Source organism: Cebidichthys violaceus, unplaced genomic scaffold (assembly GCF_023349555.1).
Source record: "Cebidichthys violaceus isolate CVI_PGR_0920_01 unplaced genomic scaffold, fCebVio1.0.p SCAF_12, whole genome shotgun sequence".
NCBI classification, from domain to species: domain Eukaryota; kingdom Metazoa; phylum Chordata; class Actinopteri; order Perciformes; family Stichaeidae; genus Cebidichthys; species Cebidichthys violaceus.
Window position 1 is genome coordinate 4,589,576 of NW_027176285.1, and position 14,609 is coordinate 4,604,184.

A 14,609-nucleotide genomic window follows, 5' to 3' on the forward strand; every position below is an offset into this window, starting at 1 on the left:
CATGAGAACAAGTGAAGAAAGGCATTTGGTGGCAGTCACATACCAAGTGATTAGCTGGGAATAAGTGCAAGAGGGGCCGCAGGGTATAAACCTCTGTGCTAGCTTAAAACGATGGGGGGGGACATTTTCATTTAAATAGTCCGACCTTCCACAGGGAAAGACATACGTCACCCAGAAGGTTCTATTTAGCAAGAGCTCCAAGAATGTTAGTGGTGGAAGTGGTATTCAGATCCTTTGTTGAAGTAAAAGTACTATGATGGAAAATTGTATTTAGAAATTTGCTAAAGTAAAAGTGCGAACATGTAGCTGGAGCATATACTGGAGGAGCAAACAATACAAGTTATCTCTGTGACTGTTGTTACATTGAGAATATTAAATCATAAATTCAGCTATGCATTTTAATTTTGTAGTTGGCTCCAAGTTTGACCTTTTTCATTTTCTCCAGGGAGTTTAAACTTCTGTATATACTAGTTACTACATATATCATATATCTAGTAAGCTTACATGTTTTGAATTGAGTATATATATATACACACACACACACACAGACACACAAGTGTACACACAAAATATACTGAAGTAGCAAAAAGTAAAAGTTCTCTTTGTGATGATTGGTGCATTAAGAATATTAAATCATCATTTCACTAAGTGGCATTTTAATTTTATAGTTGGCTCCCAGTTGTACCTTTTCTTCTCCGGGGAGAAAAGACACTTATATTTTCAACAGTATATATATATATATATATATATATATATATATATATATATATAAAGATAGTGGAGAAATACAGTAAGTAGTAGTTCTTATTAAAATGCAGCAAAGTTCAAATATGCAAAATGGAAAAACCCAAGTAAAGTACCAGCACTTCTGCCAGTACAAACAAATATACAACAAAAAAAGAAAAAAAATGTTACCAAATAATTCCTGACTTAAGAGTTTTTTATAGATATGGTTGCATGAATGCCAGTAGGAGGCCAGCTGTATTCAAGTCTGGAAGAAACGGGCAACATACTGTATATTAGTAAGCCAGTGCAGATGCAATCCACATTAAAAATTCCTCCCTTAAATACACCCAAGCTCTAAAAAGGCAGCTGGGGGCGACGCGGAGGGAGGCCGCTGTCGATTAAGTGCCGTTTGCGTTTCCAATGCGGGTTGGTGCAGAATGTTAAGTAGCATTCTGTTCATAACTTCTGGTTCCTGTCGTTCCTTTAGAACTTGTCACTGTTAGAAACTAGGAATCAGAAACCTAGGGCAGTTCCGAGAATCAGCCACATTTCAGCACCACGGACAGCGTCCTGGAGCCGTCTGTATTGGTTCACAGTACGTGGGTTACCCTCACAATGGACCTCGTTCCCACACACGCAGGCCTGTGCATGTTCTTCACAACACAATGCATTTCATCTATTCTAACCACAGACGTAACGACAATAACCTGCAAGCATGTATCTAACCTGAATCTAAACCTTATTCTAACCTTGAGTCTGAAAGTCATTCTCTGTCCTCACAAATATAGAAGAGCACACACGCACGCGCTTAAGCACAATTTCATGTTTAGGAAATTATAACGAATTCAATCCGTATTACAAATTCCTATATACCTGCGCATATACTTAACACAGGATTTTTTATACAAACACAGAAGCCAATAATGATGAGGCTGTTAAAATAATGAAGGGGTCGCTTGTGATATTTGGTTCGGCCGTGATGGGGGGGGGGGGGGGGTGTATGTCGGTGTAGTCCGTGGCAGCACCCTCCCCTAACACACGTCGCACCATCAGACGAGTTCACGGGTCGCGGTCTCGCCAGAAGAGGGCATTCCGATTCTGCCTGACAAAGTTGCATTGACACGCGGACGTGATTAACCACGGCGTTAAGCCTGCATTCCAAAAACCGAGCGGCGACGAGACCGAGAGGAGGATTTGTACCAAAAAAAAAAAAGAAAAGAAAAGAAAAGATGGATCTTCGGATGGGTGATTGTTCCGCGTGACTTCTTACACGGCGGTTTCGCAGAGACTTGTGGACAGCCGACCGTTACTTTTGTTCCCTTCTGTGCGCCATGCGCGGATCCGTCTGAGCATCCTCGAGGATAGAGACGCCGAAGGTTCACTTGGTTGAGGAATCTAAGGGCTGCTTGACTCTTTTTGGAAAATATCGTCTTGTTGTTGTTTTTTGTGTGCACCATGCCACCCGATTTGTGAAGTTTTTTTTTGCGACAAGATTTTCGCGGATTCTTCGTGTAAGACTGACACGAATCACTTGGACGTGGCTCCGTTATTGTCTGCGCCCACTGCGGTACTCTTTTTGGCTGTAACTTGAAAAAAAAAAAAGAGAGCAATTCTCCCGCTGCGAAGACATGGATAGGGAGTTTTAAAACCGGATATTTCTTTTAATCTGGAGTTGGAAGTAAATGACATTCGCCCCGGTTCGGTTGCAGGGTTATAGATGCAGAACTAAACCGGATAGCACAACCAGGTCCGGGAGAGTGAAAAAGGGCAGGTGCGCTTTGGAAGTCGGCGGCTGCGCGGAGAGACCGGGCTAGTGGATTAGGACGGTACCTGTCTGTGGAGAGCGCGTCATGCGGACTCGGATGTCGCGCACCAGAAGCCATTAAAACCTGTAGGCTGGAGCTGACAGAGACGCGGACATGGGTGAGTTCTGATTCGTGTTATCATCTTTTAGATAGCGTGTTTCAAAAACATAATTATATATTCTCCTGCTGTCCTCATTTCTCGCAATACAATACGAGGACCTCTCTGTGTCTCTTCCGAGCGGAACCTGGGTTAAATCACATGTGTGCATCAAAAAACAGTCTGCTTTTTTTTTCTTCAAAATGCACTCTTGCAATGTCTAATATGGGGTTTTGGTGTCTTTTGTGAAGTGGTTCGGGGAGCTTGAAGGATGTGGCTGAAGCCCGTGCTGTAGCCTGTTAGTCGCAGAGCTGCAATGTGTTTTTCTCCTCCATTTCTTGCTGGTGTGGCTTATTAGAGCCTGTACTTATATTTGTATTTCATAACGCTGTGCGCTAAAATATTTGGTTCGCTGGCAGAGCACATAAACTCGTGTGTCTAAATGAGGTCTATCCTTTTTTTTTTTTTTTTTTCCATGACTAGTTAGAGTCGCTGGCTCATTGGCGTGGACTGAAATGCTAATCACGGCAAACGCTGGAAGCCAGTCAACTTTATAAAGCGTGGCCCTGCATAATCATTGATTTGGGCTTAATCTGTGCGCACGAAGCCCCCATTGTCCAGCTTCAGCCCGGTGCTGACGCCTCCCCAGAAACTCTTTGCGGGCTGAAGGCGCGGGGATCGTGCAGGGTTTTTTTCTTCTTTTTTTTTTTTTTTGCTTAGCGGATTGATTCTCATTCAGAGACAGACGTCGTGTTCTGCACCTGGCACCGAGAGGGACTCTCCAAAATCCAGCAGAAAACTGCGCGTCCATCTATCAATATACTCTGCGTCTGTTGTGTTTGTAGGCGTGTGTGTGTGTGTAAACACCCCACTCCTTCAGCAATGCATCATGTTGTTTCTCTGTCTGCGCGCGTGCAAGTGTTTTAACTATCTTATTCGCAATTATATATAATGAGAATTAACCATTTTTTGCCCCGTTCTGTGTCCCTTACGCGTGCGCCAGTTGCACACGCGTAGCCCACCACTGCCCCCCCCCCCCCCCCCCCCCCACACACACACACACACACACACACACACACACACACACACACACACACACACACACACACACACACCATCACTCTGTCCCTCTGTTGGTATTTAACTGTTAGCTGTGTCATAGTAATTAATGGCTTTCCTCCAGAAAAAAATTTAATAAAATCAAACATTGAGCTTCTTCTCCTCCATCTTTTGCTTTTACATTTGTCTCGGTCTGATTTCATTGTCCGGGGTTACCCTAATCTCCTCAGCCATCCTTAACTGGTATACAGATGGCCAAGTTCACTGGTGGTGCTGTGCCATTAATTGCGAGGCCGCATGATGTATCGACCCACGGCGGGTTACTGCACCACATCAATATAAGCTACAAGAGCGCAGAAAAGCCATACAGTACGGGCCGGTGGGAGCTCACACGTAATTTATGTGTGCTGCAAAGCAACCATATATTGTTAATCATAGAGGTCTAGTTTATGGGCCCCCATTCCTTAATTTAATACCAGAGCATGTCAAAAGAACCCTGCATAGTTGATGTGCAGAGATTTTTGCTCCAAACGTATTTCAAGTCCAGGGGCTCAGGCTCAGTCCCCGAAACTGCAACTCTTGTCGACCACACGGCTTCACGCTGCTGCCCACAATTATTTCATGATTATGCGTCGCCGTAATCTCAGTCATCCGCCAGTGTAGCTGACAGCGATGCTCTTCATTAGCAGCATGCAATGCACTTATGTTTCATGGGCCATATCATTAGAGATCTCCCTTGCAGGAGGAGAACAGTAGGGTAGGGATTGCAAAAATTTAATAAATAAATAAAAAGCCACAGCCAATGAGGCAGTTGCAGAGCTTTAAGATGAATTCAGAGGCCTGAATGACATTCCACACGCTGTCTGTGTAATAGTAAATAAAAACAGATGCACTGTTTCTTTGCATCAGTGCGACAGTGGCTCGTCCGGCGAGCTCACAGTACTCTGTGTTATGGGCAACAAATGACCTTTTGCTAGCCCTCCAGCATCCAACAGGTAGCATTGTTGAAATGCCATGGTGAAGCAGGTCAAGGGCCGGACATTAAAAGGCCCTTTGAGGGCGATATGGGGCCTTTTCTTATTCACATTTGCTTATTTTGAAAGAAAAAAAAAAAAATCAATTGCTTGTGAGGCGCTTGGGATCCAGCATTCATAACCTGCAATATACATGGTGATCCTGTCCAGGTTTTTAGGGCCTGGATGCATTGAGCTACACCCTGGAAAGGTTTGCCAGTAACATTTCATATGTGTACTGATGTAATCTAATCATCAGCAATGTTAGACAATCGTCCCAGTCAAAGAGATATACATATGCTGTTTTCTACTTTCTCTACAAGAACACAGTTTACATGGAGGAAGTCAGTTTCAATGCTAATCTAAACTCTAAAACAGATCTTTGAGGAAATGTGGCGTTCACTTTTTAAAAGCCAAGTTGAAACAATCAAATGTGATCCTCACAAATGAAAAACCAGAGCAAGGCCAATTTTCTACTTTCAGAGTTATGCATGTTTTTATAGTTTCTTTGCTCTTTTGGTGGTGGTGGTGGGGGGGGGGGGGGGGGGGGGGGGGGTTGCCCAGTCAGGAACGCAATCCCATCACTGTGGATTCATGAGTTCAACATGACCAGGATGCTGTTCTTTTGTTGGGTATCTAAGCTAGGTGAATTGTAATGAGCCCTGAACAGGAGGAAAGCTGTTGCCTGGTTACTGTTCATTTACCTTTTGTTCTCCAGACTGGATGGTATAAGGGTTGGGTGATCACTTCTACTCTCATATCATCCATTTGGGGTGACTGGAGATCACCAATAGGCAATCTCAATCGCCAGGGGGTGGAGTGGGAGAGGGTGTTGTGCCACAGCACGCCAGCGAACGCCATCATGGAAGACTTTGTCTTTGTGTCAAAAAAAGATGAAGCATCTTGTATTTGGGGATAATATGGGTTTTACCCAGATGTCACATAACTGCTTAAGTAATGCCACTTCAGTTATTTTTATCCAAACAACAATCTTTTCTTAAACCTATCTAACTAGTTTGTTGCCTAACTGCGACCCAAAACCAAGATGGCGATGGCCAAAATGCCAAACCCCAAAATGACTACATATCACAAACTAATGAGTGATGTCACAGTGATTATGTCCACTTCTTATATTCAGTCTATGGTTCCAACTCACACAAGCTCCGCCGTCTACTAGAGTCCATGCGTAGTATTCTCCTCCAATCACAGGCGCGCATTTAGTCCAGTCAAAGGCCAAGGCTGTGTTTATTGAACTAGACTTACAGTATTGTAACCTTCCTATAAATTCCGTGGATATACATTTGTAAAAGAGTACTTGTTCCGTTTACCATCAATATATTATTTTAATATCTCAAAACAAATCACTTCCCTAATGTTAACTATACTCTTATGGAGCGCAAAGCAACATTTGGTGAGCGCGTATGGATATCCATGGAAAAGAGACCGCAAACTGGTTCATAATGAAGGATTTAAAATTCACTCATTGCTCATGCTGATTAATTACGCTCAGCGGGCGGACATGCCATTCCACCAGAAACATCTCTAAATGGGGCAGATTTTTTTAAATAACATCTTAGGTCTAATAGTAAGTTAGTTAAAAACGCTTTAAATATCGGCGTAGAAAAAAAACCCGATATAAGATAACCCACATTAGCATAGATTGTACAGTAATTTCAGTTTCGAAAACTTTGGCAATGTAGCATTATAATGCGTCGTCACAGTGGCCTACTGCAGAGTTCAGATAGGGCGAGAGACTTTTCTCCACTGCGGTACAGTGAAGAGTGAAGGTCGATTGGTCGTGTGTGTGTGTGTGTGTGTGTGTGTGTGTGTGTGTGTGTGTATGTTCACAGTATTCATGACAATACTCCCTGCTGTGCATTTCCATATTCTACCCTAATCAGTGCTACAAATACAAGACGGGCACGCCAGGACACACTGTTTCCCGACCACTGTTGAGATGGGCCTAACTTGGCAGGCCTTGCTATCATCTCAAAGATAATTGGAGACTAATAGGATGGCTTAGGCTGGTCCGGGGACGTCCTTCCCTGTGTGTTCGGCTCTTGTCCAGCCTTTATGTGCAGTCAAGGCTGAGGCTGGGAGCTGCTTTGTCAATGACAGGCAGCAGATAGCAATGAGCCACTTGTGTGCACTCAAAGTGCACCAGTTAGCGAGTCCATTTGCCAAGTTATTAAGCTACATTTGGTTTTATTTTAGGTCAGCAGTAAAGTGCACTTACTCTCTCCATGCGTTAGGGTTGAGAGGTAGAAAACGACTATCTTCCCGTGCTGAGGACAGCAGGGCCGTCTGCTACATAACTAAGCGTTACGCACATGCCTCGAGACAAACTTGAGCTTTGACTCGTCCATTTGTATTAGATCGAGACAGGTAAACTGCAGAGGGTGACGCATACAAAATGAGAATCACAGGTGTCCTAAAAGTTGGATCTGATCGAAGCAAGGCAGAAAGACGTTTGGAGGGCGAAAATGGAAATCAGTAAGGGAAGTGAAAGGGCCGCGGAGATGCATAAAGAATAGGCATCACATTCTGGCAACAGCCTGATGGCAGTGTGGTTCAAGGACGTGAATAACTAGCATATTTTCAAAAAGGACAGAGAACAGAATGAGGGAGAAATTATTCATCTTACTAGATCCTGCATAAGAACAGTAATGGTGAGAGGTGCATCAGGTAAGAGGTAATGGAGACACAAACCCCACAAGTGACAGCTCAGAGGGTGACTTGTGCTCCTTTGTGAATAAGATAAGAGGAGTAGAAGGGAAGGAGATGACTTACAGAGGCATTAGCGCACAGGGCGCTCATTAAACCGCATACAGTGTCAGTGAGGGAAGGGGGGGGTGTCTTGTGAGGCAGGTCTGAAAGAGATGGCGGAGTCACTTCTAATAAAACAAGCCTATTATGCACATGGGAAATAAAAGCAATAGGGGTCTGTTTCTACAGCCTCCTGAGACTCGCGAGTCAGACACAAAATTTAGAAAGCATGCATTCATGTTTAACAGCCCACGCAATCTGTTCCCCGGTCTATTAAAATTGCTTTAAATGCGCATGGAACATTACACATGGACATTGTTCTATATTGGCATTCGTCTGCCGTTTCTACCTTTTTTGCCTTCGATGCACAGTGTTGTTGGCAAATTAGTTGAAGATACATTCAGAAACCTGCCCTGTAAAAAAAGCAAACAAATTGGCTGCATTCAGATGAACTGCTTCTTGTGATCACCGTCTTTTGTCTCAGCAATGTTCACGGGAATGTATCACAGTTGTTGGAATCCAAGATGAAGAAACATGATTGATACATCTGCTGGTATAATCAATAGCCAGCACAAATTATCTGTTCAGTTCCATGGTTCCCTCCATCTGTAAGGAATGATGAAAGATTCCTCTGAAAAAACAAACAGTAAGTGTGTCTCCCTCCCTCAGTCACACTCTCAGTCAATACCCATATGGGATCAGCAGATGCTTGGCAAGGAGCGGAATGGCTATGTTAGATAGCATATGCTCCATGATGCCTCTCAGCCACTCTATGTCGGGGAATTATTTCTGACAAATCCTGCAAAGACTACAGAAAACACTAGAAAAACCCAAATTACGTTTATTGCTTCAACTGTAACGGTTATTCCATGTTTTTAGCTCATCGTCAATACAACACATTCATTTCTGTTAAAAAATTCATCATGGTGCGTGCCAACACACTTTGTAAGCTATTTAAAGTGTGGACTACTTCCATTGTGACATATTAATCTTATATCACAATGATTGTGGTAATAAAGTCCACACTTGATGATATTGCCTTGAGAAACACATATAAGTAGTGAATCCCCCCCATACCACTCCCTCAAGGGGAAATCAATGCATCTTAATGACACATCATTAGTGGCTCTGTAAAGGGGAACGATTTTAATGGAAACAACTCTGTCTCACCTCAGAACAAGGAGTGATATCACAGGGAGCTACTGACCACTGTTTTTCACTTTTCAAATAGTATTTGAAGCCGAGCTGCACACACACACACACACACACACACACACACACACACACACACACACACACACACACATACACACACACACACACACACACACACACACACACACACACACGCACACACACACACACACACGCACAATCATGTTTCCATGACTTTTGGGGACAGTACATTGACGTACATTAATTTGCTGGAGACTTACCATTACCATAACACCAGCTTTTTCCTCACCCTTACCCTAACCGTAACCTAACCATACCCTAGTCCATACAGTATGACGGTCTAAACAGATCAATTTTCCCACAGGACAGGTAAAACACGTCTACACTCACACACAATTAAGAAATTTACTGTACATCATAGAAAAGTAGCAATTCTCCACAGACAAATGTTGGCATTCAGTTAAGTTGTTTTCTGCAGCACATATGAGTTGTGTAATTCCATAGGGTTTATAGTGATTGCTTTAATCTGAACCAGTGGAAAGCAGAATTGATGATTCATGTTGAACCTGTGCTACTTCGGTTTTGGTTATACATGAAATGGCTGGAGTTTTGAATTGAAAACGCCTCCGGGATTGTATGCACAACCACCAGCTCTTGAATGTTAATTTGCTCTGTACACGCTGCCTTTCACGACTTATCTGCCTCTGCCATTGGTGCAATGATGGCTTATGGGTTGACTGAATACAAACACAGATAAAGATATGACTGAGCAAATTGTAAGTTGTTTTGTATCAACACTGGTTGTCAGTGTTGATACAAAAGGGTCTGTCCTGAAAATATTAAAATGTATGTACAAAATCGTATTTCCTTTTACCTCCTCATCCATAGATTAAGTAGTTCAAATGGTTTGGAAGCCTTCTGGGTAGGTGAGTCATCATTCACAGTCACAAGATGTTTTCCAGAGGTTTTTTAGACTTGAATTCCACAGCAAAAACTAAGCTTGCGAGATGTACTTTGGTTATTATAGATGACAATTCCCTTTACATCTACTTAAGCTAAAGAGGTGTCTATCTTTATTAGGCAAGACGTCCTTTGCCCCAACCTACATAGAAGTTGCGCTGTGGAGTTTTGTAAAAAATATCTATAGTTGCAGACACTAGTGATTTGAAGGCACCAGGTTCTGTAAAGGACATTCTCCTCAATTGTAGGATGTGATGTGACTGGACCTAAGTGTCAATAGTTGTGTTGTGTGGGGGGAGGTGTTAACAATGTATGTTACAACCTTGGAGACTGAACATTTCACAGGTTGATTTACAACATTGCTGTTACAGTTGAGTGGAAGTAGGGGGTTTTCAAGAAAAGGAAAAATGGAAACTGGAAATACTAAACGGACAACCAGTTTTGAAGATACAAAATTCTGAAAAGTGACCCTGACAAGTGGACCTCATTGTTAAATTATGGCAACTCCACGTCAATCAGTATATGGAAGAGTCTTCCTTCCTCTAGTGTGAGGGACAGAGCTGGCAGGCATGATGAGTCACAAGTGGATTTTAAAAAAAGAGGGGTTATTTACCCCAAAATAAAGCCAACAATTGTCATAATACGTAAATTAGGTCTGAGCTCATAAAAGGGGTCAACTAAACAGAACTACACTCAGGCTACAATAACTTAACATAAATGGATGAGAACTGAAATGACTAAACTGACCTAAGAATGACAAAAAGTCACCAAACAAACTGAACTCAAAGGGGAACATAGGATCGGACCAAACAAAGGGGTACCACAAAGACTAACTAAAAAATGAAACTAGAGGACAAAAAGTTACTATCAATAAATAGAAATATTTCAGCAATTAACCAAAACAAAACTTATATATAATCAGTTGAACTAAAATCTTTAGAAATCCCAATCCCCCCACAATGTGACACTTGGCTATAAGCATTGGTAACTCAAATAAATAAAAATCAGAAGGGCATGAGGCCAACTTATCAAAAGACAAATTAAAGTGCCTGTAAATATATAATTAACTATAAAGTCCATCACATCTAGAAAAAGCTTTTATCTTTATTTTTCTTGACTTTCACAGCTCAGTGTTATGTTATTTGGTGAATTTCCTTTGCTTTTTTACGCTTTTGGCAAATGGGTTAGTGTCCTCCCCATTCAGATGAACACAGTAATCATTACACTGAATATGAGCTAAAAACACAAAAGAGTTGCAAAACTGCCAAGTTTGCTGGGCCTCAAATTTTTATCGGCAATACGTTAGGTCTGGATGTGTTGAAACATGTTATTATTTTATTTTCGAGGAAAAAACAACCATTGGTTGGTGAACACCATCATTTCCAATACTGCACACAAGGAAAAAAATAGGCTACTCAGTTTGTAGCATGCATTTATTTTTTTTCATAACTGCTGGTTTAGGGTTTCTGTAATAAGCTCATCTGCTTAACTTTTTTTTTCTCCTTTGCCATTGTCCTCTCCCCCTTCCCCTTCCTGTAGGCTCAGCTTTGCGGCGTCGCTGGTTAGTGGTCCAACTCCTGATGCAGGTGTGGCTGGCGGCAAATCCATCTTTGAGTGAGCGCGCATGCCCCAAGAGCTGTCGCTGTGATGGAAAAATTGTCTATTGTGAGTCAAGCGCCTTCCGTGATGTCCCCAAGAACCTCTCAGGAGGCTGCGAAGGCCTGTCTTTACGGTACAACAGCCTTGCCAGTCTTCGCGCAGGCCAGTTTGTAGGCCTCAACCACCTCATCTGGCTCTACTTGGACCACAATTACATTGCCTCTGTGGATGGAATGGCCTTTCAGGGGGTCCGCAGGCTCAAAGAGCTGATCCTGAGTTCCAACAAAATCACGTCGCTCCACAATACCACATTCCACCCTGTCCCCAATTTGCGTAATCTGGACCTGTCGTACAACAAGCTGCAAGCCTTGCAGCCTGGGCAGTTCCAGGGCCTACGGAAGCTTCTCAGCCTTCATATACGCTCAAATTCTCTAAAAACTGTCCCAGTGCGTCTGTTCCAAGATTGCAGAAATCTTGAGTTCCTGGATCTGGGTTACAACCGCTTGCGCAGTATTACTCGGAATGCATTTTCAGGCTTAGTCAAGCTCACTGAGCTGCATTTGGAGCATAACCAGTTCTCAAAGATCAATTTCTCCCACTTCCCTCGCCTCTACAATCTGCGGGCACTTTACTTGCAGTGGAATCGAATTCGCTCAATGAACCAGGGCCTCACCTGGACCTGGGCCTCCATCCAGAAACTGGATCTGTCTGGAAATGATCTGATGGAAGTGGATGCTGTTGTTTACCAATGTCTACCTAACCTGCAGACCCTCAACCTGGACTCCAACAAGCTGACCAATGTCTCGCAGGAGGTGGTCGATGCCTGGATCTCTTTGACTACGATAAGCTTAGCTGGGAATGTATGGGACTGTGGCCCTGCCATCTGTCCTCTGGTGGCCTGGCTGAGAAACTTCAGAGGGGCAAAGGAGACCACAATGATCTGCGCCTCCCCCAAGAAAGCCCAGGGGGAGAAAGTGATGGATGCTGTCGATGCTTTTGGTGTTTGTCAATCAAATCCAGCAACAACGCTCACTGTGAGTATCCCTCCAACCCCATCCAGAGTCCCTTTGCAGACTGAACGCCGACCAGCCATTCTGGCTTCACCTACTGGTTCTGGAAAGAGAGGAGAGGGATCTATCAGGGGTCCCACATTGTCAGCTGTTACCCCACCTGTGGCCCTTCCCCCAGAGCAAGACATGGAGCCTGTGTCCTTTCACAAGATTGTGGCTGGAAGCGTTGCCCTTTTTCTATCTGTTGCGATGATCCTGTTGGTAATCTACGTGTCTTGGAAGCGCTATCCTAGCAGTGTCAAGCAGCTGCAGGAGCATTCGGCAGCAGCCCGCAAACGCCGCAAGAAAGCTAGAGAGACGGAGCGCACCCTGAGCTCTCCACTTCAGGAGTACTATGTGGACTACAAGCCCACCAACTCTGAGGCCATGGATGTGCTTGTGAATGGGACCGGACCCTGCACCTATACCATTTCAGGCTCCCGAGAATGCGAGGTATGACCCACACCACCGCCACTCCTCCTAAACAAAACTCTGTCCACAGCGCTGCGACCAGAGGTAATTATTTACACTGCTTTGATAGATGATTAAATCTGCTACTTGATTACTTAGCCTTACACTGCAGGTTAGGTAAACACTATGTACACATGGATTATTACAGAAGTGGTTCAGCAGTACTTTGTGTATAACAAGATATCTGCCGTTTTCAGATGCTTGTTTGCATATTCGCTTAAACCTTAATCTCTGCTGAGTTTGTTTTGCTGCAAAAAAAGTGTACAGACATACAGATAAATGAGACTGATTGGATTTCCTATTATGCGTAATCTTGAGCCTCAGCAATGCTGTTTATGATGAGACATTTGTGCTTGTTTCGGTACTTTGCTTGTTTTTTTGCTTGGGTATCACGGGCTTTGAGCTTTGTGTGTTTGCTCTACTACTATTCAATCTTTGATGAGCAGTATTGTGTAGGGACACTAGCTGAATGGTGGTTAGATTCACTTCTGGACACTGGATGTGAATGCTGAAAGAGACTCTTGTCACTGAATAGAACTTCCCCTGAGCCTGAACACTTTTCTTGACATAGCTATGGCTCAAGACAGTTGGAAAAGACTTAATGCCTATAGTCCCCCAATAGTACATGCTTTTCTGATATGTTTCCTTCATTTTCACACAGACTTGCTGAAGTTACTCACTGCCTAATCGATTAGTCACACAAACTGAAACTGGCCATCCACAATTTAACTAACACAGGGATAGGAAAAAAAATGACACACACACACACACACACACACACACACACACACACACACACACACACACAGAAAGAAGTAGTGTTTGATAGTCCCGAAAGGAGTGGGACTCCTTTGAAATGTTTTGTTCACTGGCAAGTGAATTTCTTCAAAACATTTTTTACAGACTACAGCAATGTGGGAATACTACTTTCTCCCTTTGCTTTCAGCTGCTACACTCTTGTGTACCTGACATACTGTACCATTCTTGGTTAAACATTTTATTCTACTGCTGAGTTTATCTAGGTTTTCCGCACTCTATCTAACCAAAGCTTCTGGAGGAATGTATTCATCATCAATGATTAACTGGCACAGTTGTAACAGGTAGCAAAGAAAGGGCTAAGCCCACCTGGATGATTAGGTAGCCCACCATCAGAAGCTGTAACCCAAGCGACATAAGACATATTTTGGTTAAGCTCTCTATATATTTCCACATTACCAGCCCACTCATACTAAGTCTAGTTCCAAGATTCCCTTGGCATTTCCATCACATGAATTTCTGGCAGGCTCTCTCTGGAGGAATGACTATAAATGCAGAGGTTTAAACAGCATGGTGAAGGAGGAGGACTCTATACCTCAAATTATTTTCTATTTCTGTTACTGCACGTCTGGCTTTCCTGGAGGCAGGTCGCCTGGTAATATGTTATACTTGCAGGACTGTGAAGAGGGACCACCAATCACAGCTGCCATTTTGTTATTTGCCCTGCCATCTCCCATATATGCTTTCGGTGCCTCCTTGCAGCCTACAGTGCTGTTGTATGGCTAGTGTGAATTTTTTAATGTTAAACTTAATTTAAAGTGATGTTGGATGGATGGAAGGGGGAAAAAAAGAGGATGCTGCAGTTCATCTTCAACGGCTGTACTTCATGCTGTACAAAAAAACATTTGAATTATGTGCATTTCACATTATTGCATTTTGACACATCTTTAAACTCAACACCCCATGCTGCCAAGCAAACAAAATGTGTTCAATGTTTCCAGATCGAAACATAGAGCACAGTCTGACAGCAATATGAATTTAATGTATAGAGGCTAAATATGATCTGTAAAAAATAGCATAATCCACTACAAGAACATCATAAATATGGCTAAAAAATCTTTTTTATTGCAAT

At 43.0% G+C, this 14,609-nt stretch overlaps 1 protein-coding gene across 1 annotated transcript in view; it reads left to right on the forward strand.

Moving 5' to 3' along the window:
• Positions 1 to 1,771: 1,771 nt before the first annotated feature.
• The window catches only part of LOC137868916 (leucine-rich repeat transmembrane neuronal protein 4), a 103,843-nt gene continuing 91,005 nt past the window's right edge, over positions 1,772 to 14,609 (forward strand). Inside the window, exons 1-2 of the mRNA XM_068705952.1 lie at positions 1,772 to 2,649; positions 11,142 to 12,703. Coding sequence (XP_068562053.1) covers positions 2,646 to 2,649; positions 11,142 to 12,703 — 1,566 coding nt within the window. The 5' untranslated portion in view covers positions 1,772 to 2,645. The remainder of the gene's footprint in view (positions 2,650 to 11,141; positions 12,704 to 14,609) is intronic.